The 22,715-nt window shown below is 40.5% G+C and overlaps 1 protein-coding gene across 8 annotated transcripts in view; it reads right to left on the bottom strand.

The window, feature by feature from the left end:
• LOC131246626 (protein RST1) overlaps positions 1-22,715 on the bottom strand; it is a 93,426-nt gene that overhangs the window by 41,487 nt on the left and 29,224 nt on the right. For all 8 annotated transcript variants that reach the window (XR_009171453.1, XR_009171454.1, XM_058246938.1 and 5 more), the window contains 4 exons: positions 20,515-20,701; positions 20,187-20,374; positions 19,974-20,074; positions 9,311-9,386 (listed from right to left, as the gene is read on the bottom strand). Coding sequence is in view for 6 of the 8 variants with exons in the window: in XM_058246938.1 (XP_058102921.1) it covers positions 9,311-9,386; positions 19,974-20,074; positions 20,187-20,374; positions 20,515-20,701 (552 nt within the window). In the remaining 2 variants the exon portion in view is untranslated. The remainder of the gene's footprint in view (positions 1-9,310; positions 9,387-19,973; positions 20,075-20,186; positions 20,375-20,514; positions 20,702-22,715) is intronic.

Genomic DNA, 22,715 nt, shown 5'->3' with positions numbered 1-22,715 from the left:
GGGTTGCACCATGCTATGGGGGGCAACCTTCATGTATATATTCCTGATTCATGCTGTCCATCCGTTTTTCCGGAAAATTTGATAGCAGGAGTCGTTAGGTGCGCTTTGGCCTAGTGGCCTTACTGTGGGGCCCACCTTGATGTATGTATCCTACATCAAAGCTGCATATCTGTTGTGTCAGATCATTTTAGGGCATGAGCCAAATAAAAAAAAATGATGTAAATCTAAATTTTAAGTGAACCATAATATAGGAAAAAGTGGTGATTGTATGTTTCACCATTAAAAACTATACAACGAAAATTTATTATGTGCATCTTTTTTTTGAGATGTTATGATTTAAAAGTGTGTATTAAGGGCCTTTTTAACAATCCCCAAAGTTTCATTAAAAAATTCACTATTTTCCCAATGTTTCCCCATGTTTCCCAAAAAGTGCGATAAACTATACGATACAAATGATATATCCCGTGCAATAACTGATACGTATCTGTATCCCAAGTGTGCGATACCGATATTTCGAACACTGATGTTACCACACAATTACAGGGATAAGTAATCATTACCCATTTATAGCCAATTACCATTTTCTTATGACGACAGGGTGTCCCCGCCCCTTTTTCTAAGGCAAGACTAATCCCTACAAATGCACGCAATCACCCGCAAACCATGTGCATCGGGTAAAGCATGGGGAGGGGAATATAACTTGCATCTATGGGGAGCAAACCCATGACGCTAGCCATTCTAGCCAATTACCATTGTAATTGGAAAACCAAACAGGCCCTAAATGATCTTTGTTGAAGGCTAAGAGGAATGTAACTCATGGGCAATGAGTCTGAATTTGTGTGAGAGGGAAGAGTTGTTGGGTGATTTTATGATCTAATTAGGTGATGCAAGTTGGGGATGGTGTCTCATAATCCCTCGTCTCCCTTTTTTTGTTGTATCCTTTTGTTCGGTTTTAGATTTTTTATTATTAATTTTATTTTTTTTAAGAGGGAACGAAAATTTTATTAAAAAGTTGCAAAAGCAAGAAAGCTTACAATCCCAACACACCACCAAGCAACTATAGAGGAAGGGAAACTGAGGCTGCCTTACCGTAAACCACCCAATCCAACACTAGCCGTTTAACCTTTAATATCACCTTTTTCACTCCTTAAACAACATTATGGAGACAACGACCATTCCTAGAACCCTAGAAACCCAAAATATTGCCATGATTAGAAGCCGCCATATAACTTTTAGAGACTTTCCTACTCCACCATGCCAGGCCCATAATAACTCTTCCATCATCTTTGCCATACCCCAATCTGTGTGAAACCACGAGAGGGAATAATCCCAAATTCTTGTGACGAAAGGACAACGGATGAAAAGATAGTTGATCGACTTCTCATTGCCCATACACATAAAGCATATGTTGGGCAGAACAAGAGCTCTTCTCTGGAGGTAATCAATAGTTATGTTTCTCTTATAGCCTACCATCCAGACAAAAGTTGCGACCAGAGGGGCCCCGTACAACCAATGATGAAAAGGATGAAACAGACCCGAATTAGGAGGCAAAAAGGAGACAAGGCTAAAGACCAATTTAACCAAAAACTTCATAGATTTGTTTCCTATCCAAACAATTATGTCTTCTTGAAGGAAATATGGCTTTACCAAATTAAGGAGCTCTATCAAGGCTATACACTCATCTGACATGTTTCTTCGACAAGGAGGAGACCAAGCAATCTTCTCCCCATCTCTTGAATAGCAATCCACCATGCGAACAAATCTAATTGGAGTGAGCCTAGCAACTCTAGGGAACAAGATCTGAAGTGCCTGAGTGCCACACCAAATGTCCACCCAAAATTGGATTCGAGATCCTATTTCGATTTTGAAGGAGATGCCTCTACTGACAAGATGTTACATGGCCATGATCATTTTCCAAGCGCCCGAAGCTCTATAAAGGGAGGATACTTAAAAAAACCAGCCACCCTCCTACACCCCGCACTTGCAGGCTGCAGCTATCAAGTTTCTCCATAGACTTCCCTCCTCTACGCTAAATCACCAAATCCATTTCCCAAACAAAGTCGTATTCTTATTACCTAAGGGTTTTTGTTTTTTCACTGCATGAAACAGTGGTGAACTCACAACACAAGCCACAACTAAAGTTTTTTTAAAAAAAACCCTATTCGAAAGGGCTTCCACACCGAAACCGACGCAACCAACGCATCTCCTCTCCCCACCCTTCCATCTAGAGATCGAAAATCCTCTTACAGGCCCAAACCGATGCTGCCGACGCTACACTTCTCCCCACCCTTCAATGTTAAGGTCGAAAATCTGCTGCCAAGAGCAAACCGAAGCTGCTGACATTGCTCCTCTCCCCACTCTTCAATCTTGAGTTGGAAAAACTGCTTCCAGACACAAACTGATCGCTGTGAAGCTTCAACATTTGCAGTTTTCACTGATTCAATCTCATCTTGAGACAAAAATAGGTACGCTCGTTCTTTTTTTTAAAATTTTTTTGATGTATAATGAAAATAACTTGGTATTTTCAGTTTTTTCCTCACTTTTTCCCTTTTAAAATGTCGGTTACTGTCAGTTTTTTGTTCTTTATACTTTTTTTTTTCTGTGGTATAGTCCACATGGGCCCCACTGAGGTGCATGAAGGGGTGGGATGTGCATTATTTTCTATGGTGTGGCCCATGTGGGCCCCACTGAGGTGCGTGAAGGGGTGGGATGCGCATTATTTTCTATGGTGTGGCCCACATAGGGCCCACTGAGGTGCGTGAAGGGGTGGGATGTGCATTATTTTCTATGGTATGACCCACATGGGGCCCAATGAGGTGTGTGAAGGGGTGGATTTGCATTATTTTCTATGGTGGGCCCACTGTGGTATGCGCATGTTGATTTTTGTGATTCGCTAATTTATTTGTGATGTGTTTTTTTTTTGGTCAAGTAGTGAACTAAAGAGAGAAGAATGTTTGAAGAAAAAGAGAGAGATAAAGATTTTGCATGGAAATATATGGCTGATAATCCACTTGGACAATCTCATAGAAATTATGTGCTATGCAAATTTTGTGGTCAAAGATGTACGGGAGGCGTGACTCGCCTAAAGCATCATTTGGCCGGAACCCACAATGGGATAGAGCCGTGCCCAAAAGTAACGGAAGAAGCCAAGGAGGAGTGTAGAAAGGCTTTAAAGGAATATCATGATAGAAAAAATAAAAGAAATGAGGTGTTTCGAGATATTGGGAGAGGGGGATCGACATATCTTTCTGGTTCTGGTTCTGCAAGTGATAGCGTTAGTGTGGGTAATAATGCTTTCATTGGCAACCAACTTGGTAGTGGATCTTCTCGTAATCAACCAATGGCAAGAGCAAGGGGTCCTATGGATCAATTTGTTAGTAGTGAGCAACATCAATTCACATTGAATTCAAGGTGGAAGAAGGAAGAAAGAAAAGAAGTATGCAGGGTGATTGGAAGATTTTTTTTGGGAATGCTTTGTCATTCAACCTATGTAATAGCCCATACTTTTCAGCATTGTGTGAGGCTTTTAGCAAGTTTGGACCGAGATTGAAGCTACCATCCATGCATGAGATGAGAACATGGATACTAAAAGAGGATGTTGCTAATACTGATAGTTTAATGAAAGCATACAAAGCTTCCTGGAAAACTTATGGATGTTCAATTATGTCTGATGGTTGGACGGATGGAAAGAACAGAAGCATCATTAATTTTTTGATTAATTCTCCAATTGGAACAATGTTTTACATGTCTATTGATGCTTCAGATTCAATAAAAGATGGGAATTTGTTATTCAAATATCTTGATGAAATTGTGGAAGAAATTGGGGAAGAAAATGTGGTCCAGGTTATCACGGATAACCATTCAAGCTATGTGAGTGCTGGGAAGAAGTTGATGAATAAGAAGAAAAGGAAATATTGGACTCCGTGTGCTGCACATTGCATAGATCTGATGTTGGAGGATATTGGAAAAATGAAAATATATTCTGAAATGCGTGAAAAGGCAAGACAGTGACCAAGTTTATTTATGGGCATGGAATTGTATTAAGCATGATGAGAAGCTTCACGAATAACCATGAGCTTCTACGGCCGGCAGTAACACGCTTTGCAACATCATACCTCACCTTCGAAGTATTTACAAGCAAAAGAATGGTCTTATAGCCATGTTTGCATCGGAACAATAGTACTCATGTTCTTGGGCTAAAAAACCTGAAGGAATAAAGGTACGGGCTATTATAATGTTTGATCCGAAGTTTTGGCCTCATGTTGCCTTATGTGTTAAGAGCACCATGCCATTGGTAAGCGTTTTAAGAGAAGTAGATTCGGAAGAGAGGCCAGCAATGGGGTTCATTTATGAATTAATGGACATAGCAAAGGAGAAAATTGCATTTAATTGCAATGATGTCAAAAAGAGATATGTTCCAATTTGGAACAAAATAGATGAAAGATGGACTCCTCAACTTCATCGCCCTCTACATGCAGCCGGGTACTATTTGAATCCTCAAATACGGTACTCAGATAAGTTCTCTACACACCCCGAGATAAAAAGGGGGTTGTTGGAGTGCATAGATAGGATGATCCCCCATGAAGAGCATGCTGATGCTGATATTCAGTTGGATGAATATGACAAGAGAAGAGGGGATTTTGGCTCTCGCCTTGCACTCGAAACCATGACAAAGTGTTCCCCGAGTAATTTATAATTTTATATTTTGATATTTTCATTTTTATGTAAATTATATTTTTATAATTGGTGAAAGTATTTCATTAATTTATAAATTATAACTAATTTATGCAACTGATTGGTGGGAACACTTTGGAGATAGAACTCCACAACTTACGAAGTTTGCAGTACGAGTTTTAAGCCTCACATGCAGTGCTTCTAGCTGTGAGAGAATTGGAGTACTTTTGAGCGTGACTTTTGTACCATTCAATATTCTAAATTGGCTAATTTTAATTTAGTAGATTAGCAAGTCTTTGATAATTGGTGACATAGATCATCACATGATCAGATCCACACAAAGAAGAGAAATCGGCTAGAGCAATAAAAACTCAACTCTCTAGTATATGTGATGTATAATATGAAACGAGAGAAAGAAGCATAAAGAGAAGGGTGGCAATGGATCCAATATTGGTGGACCACATTGAATCAGATGATGAATGGATTGCTGAGAAAAAAGGCCCTGTTCTCCCAACTGATCCATTATGGCTCGAAGATCAAAATATGGCCTTTGATATTAGTGCCATTACAACTATTCCGGAGTCTGATGATCAAGCACTATCGACATCTAATATTTCTGAAGGAGTTTGCCCCTCACCTTCCTCAAAGAAAAGGAAGGCAACTACTTTAAGTAAGTGTTTATAGTTATAGACTAAGTTACATGAACATTTTTAACAAAGAAAGTAAAAGACCAATGAATCTCTCTCTCTCTTTTTTTAAAAAATAAATGTGTAGGTGGTCCCATGGGAAGATTTCTGATGTACATGCAGATGTAGATGCTGATGCTGATGATGAAAGGCCTAGACCTGGTGACGAAGTGAATGAGGATGATGACAACGACGATGACCTATTAGATATAGATGACCTTTAGAGTTTAGAAACTAGAGTCTAGAGACTAATTATTGAGAATTTGAGATGTTGATTTTGAGGAATGTGACATTTGTATTGTACTTAATGCTCTTAACTTTGGGATTTTTATTTTGAAGAATGTGACATTTATATATTTTGCTTTTTTCTTACTATTTAATATTTATCATATATATATATATATATAATAGAAGTATTGTGTAGCTTACGCTACACGCTATGGAGGGTTTAACACTACACAACACGCTACCACTTGCAGGCTGCAGCTATCAAGTTTCTCCATAGACTTCCCTCCTCTACGCTAAATCACCAAATCCATTTCCCAAACAAAGTCGTATTCTTATTACCTAAGGGTTTTATGCTAGCTCCCCCTTCCGAGATAGGCTTATAAACCTCATCCCATTTGAGAAGATGAAACTTTCTCCCTTCACTAGCCCCATTGTATAAATAAAAAATAATAATAAATAAATAAAGATCCCTCCTAAGCTTCTCAAGCTCATCCAAGACCGATCTTGGGCATTTAAATAAAGACATGAAGTATATCGGCATGTTGGAAAAGCTGATTTAACCAAAGTAAGGCGTCCCCCAATGAGAGATCTCTACACTTCCAAGAAGAAAGCTTCCACTCAATCCTTTCGATAACCTTGTCCCATAGATGTTTGGCCGGCTTCACCAAACAAAGAGGCAATCCAAGGTATTTAGATGGGAAGGATCCCGTTTGACAACCAAAAGCAATGGTCATCCGAGACGGATCATCTTGCTCGACATGAACCCCAAGCATCTCAATTTTTTTCCGAATTAACCTTCAAACCCGAAGCCGCTTCGAAACAAACAATTATCTTCCATAAGTTTCGAATAGAGTCCACATTCGCTTCACAAAAGAGGAGCATATCATCTGGATACTGGAGGTGGGTAATGTTGCCTTGAAGATTTGCAATTTGGAAACCACAAAAGAGCCCATTTTCCTCACCTTTTTGAAGCATCATACTAAGGGCCTCAACCACAACCACAAATAGGTTTCTATTACCATTAAAAAAACAAAAATCTTAAACCACTTTGCCAAAAAATCTATAGGACATTTCAACCTTCAAGATGCAAAACAAAAACCAAAGCAAGATTTGATAGTGAGATTTAAAAATTAAAAAAATAATAATAATTTAAAAAAGGTGGTATTTGTATCAATCACTATGGTCGATCTGCAAGGACTGGATATGGAAAGGAAGAAAATGCAATTTACAAATCTAAAACGAATATATTACTAAAGATGGTATTTTTACTGTAGATTTTTAGAATAAATAGAAAATTCAAAAATTAAATGCTACAGCTTTGGGTAATTCAACAAAAATGAAGAGAAATGGAAATCACTTTGGATTTCTAAGTTTTAGACAATGGATTTTTCTTAATGGGTTTCCTGCAAATGATTCTAATTTTAGGAAATAAAAGACTAAAATGGTGATGTTATATTTCTACTATTGTCCCTCCTTTTCCCAAAAAGGATTAGAAGAAAGGGGGAGGGAAAAAGAGAACCTAATGATGTAGAGATGCAAGATCATTGCTCAAAATTTTCAATTAGATGCAAGGAAATAATATGTTGCGATTAAAGCTAAGTGGGGATAAAATGCAATAAATCAATTAAGAAAGGATATGGGCTCGTTCCTCTCACGTCAACCATTGAGGATGCAGATCAGAAAGCTTTCATCCTAAGTCCTAACCAGTAACAACTACCGAGTACTATATAAAAGTTGGCACAAGCCAAGAGCAAGATCTATACAAGCAGTTATCAAAAGCCTAACATTGGATCATTCAGTATACCTATGGATCTCTAGTATTTTACGTTTCTAACTCCAGCCTCCACACATAACAAAGGCAGAAATAAATAGAACAGCTTCCAACTAAACTTAGATAAAGGACATTATAGATGTCTATACAGTGAAGAGACAATATGAGAACTACTACCACTACCTTGTGCATTTTGGGAAGGGTACACATTATCAGATTATGCATGGGCTGATGAAGCTGAACTAAAGGAGCTTGATGAAAATATGTTGTATATGTAGGTCAATTCAACAGAGCCTAGTTCTTCACAACCTAGGGAATAATGTGAAATGGGTCTACATCCTAATTGTGAGCAGTTGGATATCTTCTGCATGCAGAAAGCCACGAGTCAGTGAAGAAATCACATCAATCAGACCATTGGACCGTTCTGAACATATCAACGGTGGATATATGATTGCAGATATGAGCAAGTGGGCCTTCAGGTTTGGTTGTTCATCCTTAATTGGCTCTGAGATTGAGGCCTCAGTTTTCATCATCATCAACATCTAAGCCTTATCCCAACTAATCAGAGTCAGCTACATGAATCCTTCTCCACCATTCAAGTCTTTTCCTACTACCTCCAACCATGTCCTTTTAGACCTTCCCCTTACCCTTTTAGAACCTTCAACTTATACCAACTCACTCCTAACCAGCGCAGTTCTGGGTCTCAATCACTTTCCTTGTCTCTCTTTTCACCCAAAAGTTGAATGGGATTTCATCAGTTATTTATAATAATGAGGGTAATTAAGCAATTACACTTTTCATTAGGGCTTTAGTTAGTAAAACCCAGACAAAGTAAGGTATTCAATAACAGTAATGGCGGCTGTAACGGACAGCCTTATGGCCGTTATATGGACCGTAATGGCAGTTACAACTCTGTAACGGTCATTTTTTTTAAAAAAACGGAAACAATGTAATGGCCCCATATTGGCCCATTACAGGCCATTTTTTTCAAGTAGGGCATTACGGCCCTATATCATGTAACAGGCACCACTGTTGCCACTATATAACAGCCTTTACAGCCATAACATAACCATTTTTTAACACCATGATACAGAGAGGGAACATGTGGATGTCTTGGGAACTTATTTTATTCTTACGGGCACCACTGTTGCCGCTATATAACAGCCTTTACGGCCATAGCATGACCATTTTTTAATACCATGATACAAAGAGGGAACATGTGAATGTCTTGGGAACTTTTTTTATTCTTTTGAAGACTTGACATTCTGGCAATTTTTACTCTGCTTTTCTTTTTAATACAAGGTATTATTCCCTATCATTACCTCTTCTAGTTTATTTGCTGATCTATTGTTCTGGAAACTTGGATTGAGGTTGAGGTTAACCATATTGTTGATAGGTATACCATTTCGGTAAATGGAATGTCCACTTGAAGAAGTTGACAGCTCTAGTACAAAATGAGCAGACTCACTTTCGTAGGCCAACTTGCAACATTATTTGACCATTCCGTATACGCCTTTTATTGGCTGCCACATCATTTAATCAGCCAAAAAGGAATCCACACTAGGCAAAAGAATTTAACCACATATCAAAAATTGAAAATACCATATCTAAGAATCATTTAAGTATGATCTCAAACAGCAGATATATATATGTATTTATCATGACATAGTCACAAGGAGGTAAACAGATGCTCATAATCGTGTATAATCCTTTCCTGGCGTGATGCAAAAACATTATTTTTTTTTTTGGTGGAACTTGGTGCATTCATATCTCAACATATATGTGCCTAGACCGATCAACTTCATATCACACATGAGAACATCTACAAATCAAAGGCTCGTTCCTTAGTCATAAATAATTACTAAGAGACATCCCAAGAAATTTATATTTAGTCATTCATAAACACCGATGTAATTAAGAAATTATAAAGGAATAACAACGACATTCTTACTTGTAAACTCCCAAAGACACGATCTGTAACCTCCCATGTCTTAGAAAGTAGCCGAACAGCTGTAGCATATAACACTCTGAAATAATCAAATGAAAAGCATTGAATAAACATGCATGCATCTCCTTCAACAACAAAAAAATCAGGATCAATGAGATGAAAAAAATAAATGTAGGGAGCATAAAATTTGTATCATAACCAAGAAAATTACACTACTTTTTTTCTTTTGCAGTGGGTGTCTCCATAAATTTCAGTTAGCTCATACACTATCTTACTATCAAGATACAGTAAAACATGCTTTTTCTTTTTAGCTTTTTTTTTTTTTTTTTTTTAAAAAAAAAAAAAAGGCAACGAAAGATTTTATAAAAAGGAAAGAGAAAAAAACAAACAAAAAAAAAGGAGGGTTAAACTGTTGAGATAGCAGAGAGCCACTAGACCCCTAGAAAACAGAAATCAAAACCATACAACCCTTTTACATTCACTGCCCAATCAATTATAAATCTTTTAGCCCTGGACCCGACAGCGGAAGCTGACATAGAAGTATCGTTAAAACATCTATCATTCCTCTATAAGACAGACCACCAAATAGCTAAAAGAGCCATCCTCCATATCATAGTTTTGAACTTGCCAAATTTGAGACCGTGCCAGGCAGATAAGAGATTGAGAGCCGATTGAGGAATGCCCCAATTGATCTTAAACCGCTGACAGAAATCTGTCCAAATCTCATAGATGAAAGGGCAATGAACTAGAAGATGGTTGACAGATTCTTCTCCACGCATGCAGCACAGACAGATATTGACAATCTGCATACCCCTTTTCTTGAGATTGTCCACAGTTAAAATTCTATTTCGCCCCACAAGCCTGGTGAAACAGATAATTTTAGGAGGAACCGGGTAGCGCCAGATGAACGGGGAAGCCGAAATGTGCCACGACAGGAGAGGGGTGATAAGGGAGTAGAAAGATTTAACCGTGAAGGAGCTCGATTTATCAATATTCCAAATCAGTCTGTCGGGAGAGGATGAGATCGGCGCAGACATGGAGATGAGTTCCATGAGATCCAGAAGCTCAGAACATTCACTATCGCTGAGATTCCTTCGGCATCTGAAGTCCCGCATGGCCTAAGAATCCGTGGCTGAGAAGCATTGGGCGATGAAGATATTTTTATCAGGAGCCAACCAGTATAAGTTTGGGAATCGCAATTTCAACATGGAATCACCTATCCATGGGTCTTCCCAGAATCTGATAGAATCTCCACTACCCAATTCGAAGCTAACATACTGAATTACCGCTTGCTTAGATTTCAAGATTCCTCTCCAAATGTGAGAGGCCCTATATGAGGAGGAATCTCTAGTCCACCAACCACCCGGAGAAGATCCATATTTGCCTATGATGATGACTGTCCAAAGAGCGTCAGTTTCAGCGCCAAGTCTCCAAGTCCATTTACCAAGTAAGGCTTGATTCATAATTTTCAGATTTTTAATGTTGGCTCCTCCCTGTTGGAATATCTTACAGACGTCTTTCCAATCAAGCAAGTGGATGTTGTTCTGATTTTCCTTCCCTGACCATAGGAAATCTCTTCTAATGCCCTCTATGGTCTTCAGCACCAAAGTAGGGCATTTGAATAGAGACATAAAATAGAGAGATAGGCTGGAAAGGGCAGCGTTAATAAGAGTAAGGCGCCCTCCCAATGAGAGGTATCTACTTTTCCATCTAGGAAGATACTTGTGGAATTTAGAAATGACTTTGTCCCAAGCTGAAATAGGAGGAGGTCCGGCAAATAGGGGGAGACCCACGAAGAAAGTAGGGAAGGAATCCACTAGACAGCCCAGAATTTCCGAAAACTCGAGGAGGATCTCAGGTTGAACATTGATCCCGAATAGCTTCGACTTGGCCCTATTAATTTTTAACCCCGAAATTGCTTCAAAACAGTGAAAAGCCGTTAGCAGATTGTTAATAAAATCAATCGAAGCTTCTGAGAATATGAGAGTATCGTCAGCGAATTGAATGTGGGTGATAGGGGAGGACAGACCAGGCATGGCGATACCTCTCAGGATCCCTTCATCTTGCCCTTTATACATCATCCTTGAGAACGCTTCTCCTATAATAAGGAATAGGAGAGGGGAAAGGAGGTCCCCTTGCCACAGCCCCCTAGAACTTTTAAAAAAACCTTTGGGAGAGCCATTGATAAGGACGGAAAAGTGAGCTGAACCGATACAGGCTTGAATCCATCTTCTCCAGGTGGGTCCCAAACCCCATACGATGAAGCATGTATTGCAGGAACTCCCAATCAACATGATCATAAGCTTTGGTTATATCCAGCTTGCAGAAAATACCCTTGAGATTGGATTTGTGGCAAGAGTGGAGGACCTCGTTCGCAATGAGAGCACAGTCAGTTATCTGCCTGCCTTTAATGAAGCCATTTTGATTAGGGGAGATTAAATTTCCTATGACTTTTGAGAGGCGGGAGGAAAGGACCTTAGCAAGAATCTTATAAGGACCTCCAATCAAGCTTATAGGTCTATAATCTGCAACGGAGTTAGCGCCAGCAACCTTAGGGATGAGGGTTATGAAGGTCGCGCCCAGATCTTTGGAGAGCCTAGCTCTACTGTGAAACTCGTTTAGGAATTGAAGGAGATCGTGACGAATGGTTTCCCAAAAAGCTTGGAAAAAAAATGATGGGGAAGCCATCAGGACCAGGGGATTTATCTCCACCCAAAGCATCGACGGCAGCTTTAACTTCCTCCTCAGAGAATTGGGATTCAAGCAATTCCACTTCAGCTGGCTCCAACCGGGAAAAAAGAACATTGTCGAGTCGAGGTCTGTTCAAGGCTTCAACGAATAGAAGAGAATTGAAATGATTGATTGCCAAGTCTGCAATCTTCTGTTTGTCCTCAATCAAAACACCGTTATCAAAAATACTAAAAATAGCCTTGGATCGAGCATGAGCATTAGCAATGTTGTGGTAGTATTTAGTATTCTTGTCGCCCTCCATAATCCACCTGGTTCTGGATTTAATTCTCCAGGAAACTTCATCTTCAAGGGCTCTAGCAGATAGAGCCTAAATGATTTGAATGCACCTAGCGAGGAGATCAGAAGCTGGGGCCTTGCTTGAAGAAACAGAGTCGATTTGTTGAAGTTCAGAGAGGAGGGAGTCAAATTCTGATTCTCTTTTACGGAGATCTTCCCGAACCCAATCCTTGAGTTTAGATTTGCAGAATCTGAGTTTGCACATGAGTCTGACCAGCAAATCCCTCAACCTGAGGGATCGACCACCAATCAATAATCTTATCCTTGAATCCTTCAATTCTGAGCCAGGACGAATTGAATCTGAATGGTTTTCATCTTCTTCCATAACCAGAAGAAGCGGGCAATGATCAGAAGTCGTTCTTGGAAGAGCGATTTGAAGGATAGAAGGGAAAGCCTCTATCCACTCCGAAGAAACCAGGAACCTGTCAAGTATGGACTGAATGGGATCTTTCCTGCCAATAGTCCAAGTAAATTTTCCCCTTGACAGCGGGAGATCGATAAGTTCCTAGGACTAGATCCAATCAGAGAAGGAAAAACTTGCCGTGGAAACCCTTCTTTTGCGGGAATGTTCGTCTGCAAATCTGACAATATTGAAATCGCCCACCACACAATAAGGATCTGAAAAGGTGAGTCTAACGTGATTCAGCTCCTCCCACAGCTGAGATCTAGAAGCATCAACAGTAGGCCCATAAACAGAAGAAATGAGACATTGAAAATTAGAGGACTTATCTTTTAAAATGATCGACAAAGAGAAGACTCCTATCGATGAGGACAGGAGGTCCCAATTGGAAGATTTCCATGCGATGAGGATACCCCCCCGAAGAACCAAATGCATCAAGGGCGACCCACTTAGCATCATTCAACCTCCAAAGGGAAGCCAACAGGATGTTGTTGAACTGAGGGACCTTGGTCTCTTGGAAACAAACGACATCACAATTTTTCCTGCTCACCAAAGCTTTAACGAGGCTCCTCTTCTGCTTGGAGCCTACCCCTCTAACATTCCAGGATAGAACTCTCATTAGGAAACCGAACTTCCCCGACTATCCTGCCTCCTTCCTTTGGATGATGAGGCTGATTTAAAACCTGGACTTGGATCCAAACCCTGCAGCTCATGGTTAATACGAGATTTGGATTGGTGCTTCATGTTAGATTGAGGATCTTTAAGAGGTCTTCCTTCATTCTTGATACACTAAAACAGGGCAATATAGTCCTCAATTCGGTCCCCGAAAGATAATCCAAGCCTTCTTCCCACGTGGCCAATTGCTTCCCTGATCCAGCGCTTGTTGGGGAGTTTGTTGAGGAGCTCCGCTCGGTTGGCGTACAAAGGCATGCCAGAAGAGACTTCCTGGTGAAATTGAGAAAGATCCGCACACATCTGCAGGGGTTCAGCATCAATCGCTTCACCTGAAGGAATATCTTGAAATAAGGTGATAGGACCAAAGTCTAAACAATCATCTGCCTAGTTAAAAGGGGTCGGAGGGGAGGAAGGACGGGACTGGAGATCAGAAAAAGTGGACATCTCAACCCCAGAAATGTCAGAGTCGTAGAAGTTTTGTGGGGGAGGAAGCAGGAGGTTTGCAGGGTGTGGGGGTGAGGGAGGAAGGGAGGGATCGGCTAGAGGTTGATTCTGGGGTCTGAGAGAAAAGGGATAGGTTCTGTTCAGGTCCGAACCTGAAACCAAAATGAGAGGGTCAGTTGAAGGAGGGGAAGCAGATGGGAGGTAAGAGGTGCACATGTGACGAAGGAGAGGCACGTGGTGTGCCACGTGTAATTTGGGGGGGGGGGGCTCGAGGAGGTGACGTGCAAGGACACGCGTCTCGGATAGATTGAAGGGGAGGCTTCGAGACGAAGGTTATTGATTACGACTGCAGATGATTGGCGACGTGGGCTTTTCTCGATAGCTGTGGGGTCATTGTCTTCTGGAAAAGCTACCAAAAAGTTGACTTCCGTTGTATTGAGGCCACGTGTAGCGCTTTCCTTCCATCTCAATTCAGAAGGCATGATTTGGAGATCGGGGGCCGTTGGCGGAGAGGATCGAGGTTGTTCGATGCTTCCACGTGTTACATGAATGGAGAGATTGGGATCACCAATCTCAATGGGAGCAGGAAGAGTGGCAAGGGATAGGATTGGTACTCCGCTGGAGTATGGAGGGAGGGTATGCGCCTTAATGGTTGTAGCAGGATTGTTCGTCGGAGGTGGGGGAGGCTCCTCCCGGACTCGCCAGAAATCACCCCACCTAGGGTACAGAGGATCAAGATTTTCTCTGAGAATCGGCAACTCAAGAGACCGGTCGTCGACCAAGACCTTGAGGTGAGGAAACGGGAGACCCTTCTTTCTTCTAACCCTCACCCTGATGATGGAGAGCTCTTCCCCAAGCTTCGTCTTTGGGTCCAGCTCAAGGAAAGAACCTAGACATGCCGCCGCCGAAATGAAGAAATCATCAGACTAGATTTCCAAAGGGACTCCCCATATCTGAATCCAGATATTCTCCTTCCCGAAAATGGAGTAATCTTCCCATCTAATAACTGCCGCAACTAGGCCACCTGAATGAAGATGACCCACCATAAGGATCATTTCCGGATTGAGACCGGGACAGACCTTGACCCAAAGTTCATTATACCCCAGAGGTTTGATAAAGTAGTTGCCCGGAGTAAAACCTGAAGTTTCGGCTATCCAATCTTTCACCTGCGGGATGGATACATCGCCTTTGCTAATGATAATAATGGTATCCGCAAGATCAGCTCTAGATCGATCAAAAGCGGTTTGACTGATGCGGATGGTATGGTCGGATACTGAGGATTCTTAATGAACGGGCTGAGACAAACTTCCCCCCCAGTTAAGCAAAGCCTCTTTAAACAATTGACCGCTAAGTTGCGAGGGTTGATCTCCGATAGTTGGCCTGATAGGCATTACTGCATTTCCAGAGATGTTGTTTGTAGCCTTTCGCTCCCCAGGGCCTTTCTTCCTCTTTAGTCTTTCGGGGCCGAACCTAGCCCTTTGGACTAATAATGGTTTGGCTCCAAAACACTGTCCGTGAAGCATCTAGACTGCCCTCCCCAGCTCCTCTTCCGAACTCATCCTTACCAGGGCAAATCCTCGAGGGAGCCCCGAAGTCCGGTCTCTGGGTAGGACAACGTCCATCACCGCCCCGACACGCCCGAAAAATCTCTCAAAGTTGATCGGGAACCACCCTCCAGGGAAGCCTCTGACGAACAACGTAGGGTATGAGTCTGATTTTCTTGCTCTCCCAAACGCCTTCTTGCCTTTCCTTCGTTTTCTCTCGATGGTTTGCCAACGGTAACGCTGATCATCCTGTGATATAATCTCCCCTTCGAGTTTCCTATCTGCTATGTCCTCCTCCATCACTACCAAGGCCTGACACTTTCCTTCGTTTTCTCTTTTTAGCTTTTTATCGGTAACATTAAAAAAAAAAAATGGAACTAAACAAGAGAGCGGCAAACCCCTCTTTTTTTTTGAGACTTTAGTGACATTCTTTAACAATTTCCTAAACGCTGTACATAAATGCAAGTAAATCTGTCCTCGAAACACAAAAGACAAGATTACGGCAATACAATATTAGTTAGCTAAACTATATTTGGCACAGGTGTGGTATTCAACCAGAAAACAACCTCAGTACGAAAATAAATAAATAATCATTAGACAAACACAATCTCATCATGTCAGCAAGTGTCATCCAGTCTGATTGGCTACTGTTCTTTTGAACCATGTAATAATGGATCTTATGAATCAACAGAAGAAATATAATTTCACCAAAATTTCATGAAACTGAGCTAACAGACACAAAAAAAAAAAAAAATGTGATGCATCCAGGCCATCATATCTTTCGATCAGGCCCAATTTTGTCCGCATTGATGGCCAATTGAGTGTCCATCTAAGGGTTCATATTGAGATCAGATCCAGATCAGGTCCATACAAGGGTCCAGACTATAAATCAGCAAGGCCCACACCCATCCAACCATCCATATTGAAACTCACAACCACATTAAAAAGCAGTTACCACGTGCATGGTTTGACAAATTCAGTAAAGTTGTATTGAACTATGGTTTTGTTCCAATCCATGCAGATCATTCTATCTTTATATGGAGAGGCATGTCGGTAGTATTGTGTTAGTAGTATACGTTGACGATAATGTTGCTACCGGAAGTGATGATAAGAGAATAGAAGACCTAAAGAAGTATCTACAAAGACATCTTCTCATAAAAGATTTGAGACATCTTTGATACTGCCTAGGTATAGAAGTTGTCATGTCAAAGGAAGGAATTAATCTATCTCAATCAATATGTTTTGGATTTACCCATAGAGACTAGACTTGTTGGCAGTAAGCCAGTAGACACACCTATGGATCCGAATCACAAACTTACTAGATATCAAAGTGAGGTACTTGAAAACTTAGGGAGGTATCAAAAATTGGTTGGTAAACTCATCTAGTAACCATCACCCAACCAAATATTTCTTACGACGTGAGTGTGGTGAGTCAATTTATGAGCTCTCCAAGGGTATTGTACATGGATGCAGTAGTTTGAATTCTGCAATACATTAAAAGGGCACCGAGTCAAGGAATTCTATACAAACAAAATAATCATCTTTAGGTCATAGGTACTCTAATGCTGAATATTGTATATTTGTGGGAGGAAATCTAGTCACATAGAAGAGTAAGAAGTGGAGTGTAGTGACCAGATCAAGTGACAAAGAAGAATATAGAACAATAGCTCATATTACTGGTGAGTTGGTGACCTGGTGTGGATCAAGAAACTGCTACAAGAAATGGGGTTCATGGTAAATCTCTTTTCTTTTTTTTCTTTTTTTTTTCTTTCTTTTTTTTTTTTTGGAAAAGAGAGAAATTTTATTGATATGGAGTAGGAAATATACACAGGGGCAGGTCCAACGACAAAATGAGAAGGGCCCGCCTATCGTAAGACAGAAAATCACAAAGAGCGACGAGGAATTAGGCGATCCTTAGATTGCCAAGTCCTACTCTATCCAAGAAAATGAGACCGCAAACATGAGAAGGAAGTTGTTGCACAGAATGGAAGCGCTTGTCCAACTGGCCTTCACTCCCCAAGCGGGCCCGCCACCGAGTTGGCCTCTCTAAGGGTATGGGAGATACGGACCTCGATGATATTCATGATGGCGCGAATCCGTGTCATCCAATACCCAATGGGCCAGGAGAAGGACGCGGGATTATGGATAGCAGCGACCACCGACTTGGAATCGCTAGACACTGCGACCTTAGGGAAACCCCACCGAACGCATTCCTCAAGGCCATCCAGCATGGCCCGAATTTCAGCTCTCGTGTTGGATCCAAAGCCGTAGGCCGACGAGAAAGCGAAAAGGAAATCACCCGAAGAATTTCTACCAATTCCCCCACCACCTGAAGGACCCGGGTTGCCTAACGCAGAGCCATCCACATTAATTTTGATCCAATCCTGGTCAGGCTTGATCCAGTAAACCACTTGGCATCTGGACGTGGTAGGAGGAGGGTTGATACCCAAAGCATTGAGGGTAGATGACGTGGAGCGATTGGGAGAGGGCGGCAACTTGAGAGAGGGGGCGATCACTTCAATCCAGCGGAGGATATTCTTGATAACCATGGAGCTGGTGGCATTGGTGACGTCAAATCGAGCCGCATTCCTAGCCTTCCACAGTTCCCAGAAGATGAAGACAGGGAGCAGGCCCCTCAAGAGAAACACAGATTTTGAAGAAACCGGTGTGGCCCACCAAGGACTGGCCCTCCCAATCGCCGACGTTGCTGGTTGGCCTCCGACATTGAAGAGACTGGCAAAGTGCTCCCAGACTCGAGGAGTGGCACCCGCCAAGAAAATATGATCTATGGATTCAGTCGCAGGGACGGCAAGAGGGGCGCAGCAAGTGCATATGGAAGCGAGGTCTCACACCCTTCCTTTGAACTCTGTCATCTACCGAAATGGCCCTGTTAATAATTTTCCATGACAAAATAGAAAGCTTTGGAGGGATCTTAGGGTGCCACACCCATGTGGACCACTGAAGTGAGGCGGAGCACTTTGGAGGGATCTTAGGGTTCAAGGTGAATCTACCCATGCAGTTGTTTGATAAACAAGTTGCTTCCCATTTTGTCAATAATCCAATCTATCATGAAAGAACTAAACATATTAAGGTAGATTGCCACTTCATACGTGAGAAAGTCTCAAGTGGTGAAATCTCTACATCATATGTTAGTTCACGTGATCAACTTGTAGATGTATTCACCAAGGCTTTTCCTTGCAGTCAATCTACGCATAAATATTGCAAGCTTGGCATGGACAACATCTATGCTCCAGCTTGAAGGGGAGTGTTAATATACGCGATATGGACCATACAGCTATACGGCCCATCAAGGGATGTGTGGATGTCACCTGGATGGTGGAAATGGGCCTAGCTTTTCTTAGAATGATCCATTATTTATGTTAGGATTCCTGTTAAGGACATACATGGAATTTTTTCTTTGCTTACTAGGGGTATTTTTGTCTTTTCAAACTCCTATAAATAGAGGGAAGGGAGGTCCAAAAATATCTCTCTCACTCTCTTTCCTCTTTTCTTCTCAAAAATTGTTCTCTCTTCTCTTTCTTCTCTCTCAATATTCTACAGCAAACATGTACAAGTTGCCAAAAAAAAAAAAAAACTCTTCAAATAAACTACATTATACAGCAACACAATCATAGATCCTCTTCTTGTAAGGTTGGGCTTAAAATAGAGCAGTTATCATTTAAGGTAGGTGCTTTATTTCAGGAAAGACAAATTTGACATTTGTATTGGAGGCTCAACAATTCGACCCAACTAAAACTGGAAGCCAAGTTTCAATTATTGGTCCTTCATATGGAAGGATTCCCATATCCACGAAGGTACAGCACAAAATGGGCACAGATAAATGCATGACAATGTAGCTATGTACTCATACAAAGACATTGATTCTACCATCTCCAGCCACATCCTATGACACCAACAATGCATGGTATTTGTTCATCAAAACAATATATTGTATTTGTTTATCACAAAAATATACTGCATTTGTTGTCCGAAGCAGCCTGGGGCTAGTCGCAATAAGAGAAACTAATGGAGAGTGGATTGAGATGGTTTGGCCATGTGCAACAAAGACGAGATGGTACTGGCAAGGAGAGGGACACGGTCTAGGGTTGAAGACCCTGAAAAGAGGATTAGACAAAGGCCCGAAAAGACTTGGATTGAGTGGGTGAGAATAGATAAGAAGGTTTGTTCATGTGTCAAGTAGGAATGATTAGCAAACAGGATTTGTAAAGACAACCCAAAATATCTGGGAAAAGGCTATGATGATGATGAAAGTGATGACAGAGATGATGCTCATGAAACACTCGCAGAGATAGGAATAAGCAAAGACCTCAGTCAGGGACTCATCAAGATTTGACAGTATTAAATGTTAGAAGTTACTATAGCTCATTAAGTGAAGTAAAGACGATCTAAGAGTCATCTCTGAAGAAAAGATATTAGGAAAAAACAGCATGACAGCTTGGAAGCAAATTGATCAAATTTTTACTGTTTGTTCGTGGATTACAGATTGCTGTCCTCACTACAAGATAATAGAAATTTTATAACATAACCATCAAAATAAATCGGATAGATAGCATACTGTCGTGCATCCTTGTGAAGCATTGGCAAAATAGTCTGCACAATAAGTGGCACCATTACAGAATGCGAGGCCAGTGATGGAAGCATTCCCAAAAGTTTGAGCTGAAAATTTTGACAACATTAGATTACATAATAACAAGACACTTGACACTAAAAGACATGTTGCAAGATTTCCTACAATCAAGTACATGATAAATGAACAGTGAGAACATACCAATATGGCATGTGACTTGCTCCCACTATGGCAGAATATTTTATTGTAAAAGAGAACAGATAGCAATAGCGGCACACCCATTTTAGGATCCATAATACCAATAGCAGCCAAAGAATCGACAGCAGAGTTCGCCAATGTAGGATGTACAACTAAAACGGAAATAATAGCACAGAGTAACAAAGGCATTCCTGCAAAGAGTAAAACCATGGATGGTGTTAATACAGGATGAATTGCAGAAAATCACCATTTTAGTTATTACATTCTCAGGTTTTACCAGTTTTTTTACAATTTCTGAAGTTAAATAGGTTGAGGAACACATTGAATGGACCTGTTAACAAATTTTCTTGACATTGTGAGATCAGTGCTGACTTCTGCCTCCCAGCAATCATGAGAGAGTATTCTCTTAGCTGAGATACCCATGAATTCTGCTCACCATGTCTCCTTTTGCACTCAGATTCAGACATACCATTGCAAACAAGCTTCAAAAAATAGGAGTTGGATAAAGAAGATTGATCCTGAAAATTACAGCCAAACAAAGTAGAGAACTTAATACTGGAGCTGCAGTCATCCTACTGCGACATTTTTGTGACTGGTTACAAAGATCTTCCGCAGAAAAAAAAAAAAAAAAAAATCATATATCACAATACCCACATGTATAGCCCTTGAAGAAAGTATGGACTACACAGAAAATGTGGTGATCCCAGTCAAACAAATCAAATGTGGAATAAAGCAGATCTAACACATGCAAATGCCACTCAAAATGGACTAAAAAATCCAACTCAACCATTTCATGCGACAAAAATAGGCCAAAAAAAGATCTAGAGATAAATAATTCTTACTCAAAAGGCCAGCCAAAACAAACCACGAAATTCATCATGACACCCAAATATGTCATTTCAGCACAAGGTCAACGATATCTGTCCAAAACATATTCAAAGCATGAAAGATGGGACTCACCCAGTTCCCTAGACATTAGACAAGCCAATTTGACCAAGTAAATGCAAAATGCAGCCAAAAGGCGTTTTTACCCCCTTTTAATGTAGATCTATGAATCTAGGGTTAAATGAGAAGACCCAGCTATTATGGTCCCTCCTTGCCCAAAACTTATAAAATTCATTAAAATTTGTTAGTTTAAAGAGAGATGAATGTTAATGATAGTGTGTAAAATAAAAAATTAAATTAAAAATTAAAAATTAAAACTAACAAGAAAACCGCTAGCATGAAAGCTTCAGAGAATGTTTCTGCTAGAAAAAACTCATCAGGTTTTAAAGATCTCGAAGTATGTGCTCTCCTCGATTTCTAATAAAATCACACTGATTGATGTTAACTTGTGCCTTCCTTTTCGAGGCCCAAAAAAAGAAAAGAAAAGAAAGTGCATTTTCTTTTTTCTCCCCCCATCATCATCATCATCACCACCAGCTAAGCCTTATCCCAAGTACCCAATTAATTGAGTTCAGCTACGCGAATCTTGTTCCAGCATTCCACTCCATCAAGGACCATATCCTCAGTTAAAGCATAGGTGGCCTTTTCCTACTTCCTCTATTCACATCTCAATTACACTCATCAGCAAAGTGTTCCGTATCCGTTACGATATGGCCATAAAGGTCGATACGTATAGGTAACGGCCATGACCGTTATGCGATACGGGAGTGAATCAGGCTAGATGTTTTTTTGGACCATACCGGCCGTTATAGGGGCCGTTACAGGGGCATAATGACTGTTACCCTCATAAAGGTCAAAAAACGACCACTTTTTTCTATGTAAATCCATTTTTCCTCCTTTTTTCACTCTTCTACTTCCTAAACATCATTCTACAGCAAATTTTGACCACTTGTATTATAGTTTTTAGGATTAAAATAGTAGATTGAAGCGATTTGGGCGAACATAACCTCTGAGGGCCCCTTTTCTTTTTAAAAAAAAAAGTGATGTGCATGTATTTTTTTTAAAACTACAATACTCTCACCAATGAGTGGACTGTTACATTACCACAAACATGTTCAAAACAAAAAATAAATACATATTTGGAATATTTACATTTTTCTAGATTTTCTAGATGTTTTTCTAGAATTTTTCGAGTAAAATCTTTTTGAACCGTTACGGGGGTCATAACCGCTATTACACCCCCGTATCAGCTGTTACAACTGATACTCGTATCAATAATGGTGATGACCGTTACGACCACCGTTACCAATACAAAATAACTTGCTCATCAGCTAATTCTTTTTTAAGAAAAAAGTTGAAGATCCTGTGGTATTGTTTGAGATAGATCTTCAATGGAGGGCACACATTAGTTAAATACTCATGACTTGTAAGAATGTCCTTAACAGGGGTTAGAAAAGCAGATACTTCTAGGTGGTTGCGATTAGAGCATGGCTTGGGAGTGGATCCTTAAAAACTCCTATTAATGAATGTAATATGAGCCTACATAGACCCACTTAAATGGGTTATTTTGGTCTAGGACAAAGGAGATTTTTTCTTTTGTTATTAATGGCATTTCTGTAATTATGAAACTAACATAATATAAAAGAA

This window comes from Magnolia sinica, chromosome 5 (assembly GCF_029962835.1).
Source record: "Magnolia sinica isolate HGM2019 chromosome 5, MsV1, whole genome shotgun sequence".
NCBI classification, from domain to species: domain Eukaryota; kingdom Viridiplantae; phylum Streptophyta; class Magnoliopsida; order Magnoliales; family Magnoliaceae; genus Magnolia; species Magnolia sinica.
Note: the sequence above shows the minus strand (reverse complement) of the source record. Positions and strands in the feature narration are given on the sequence as shown.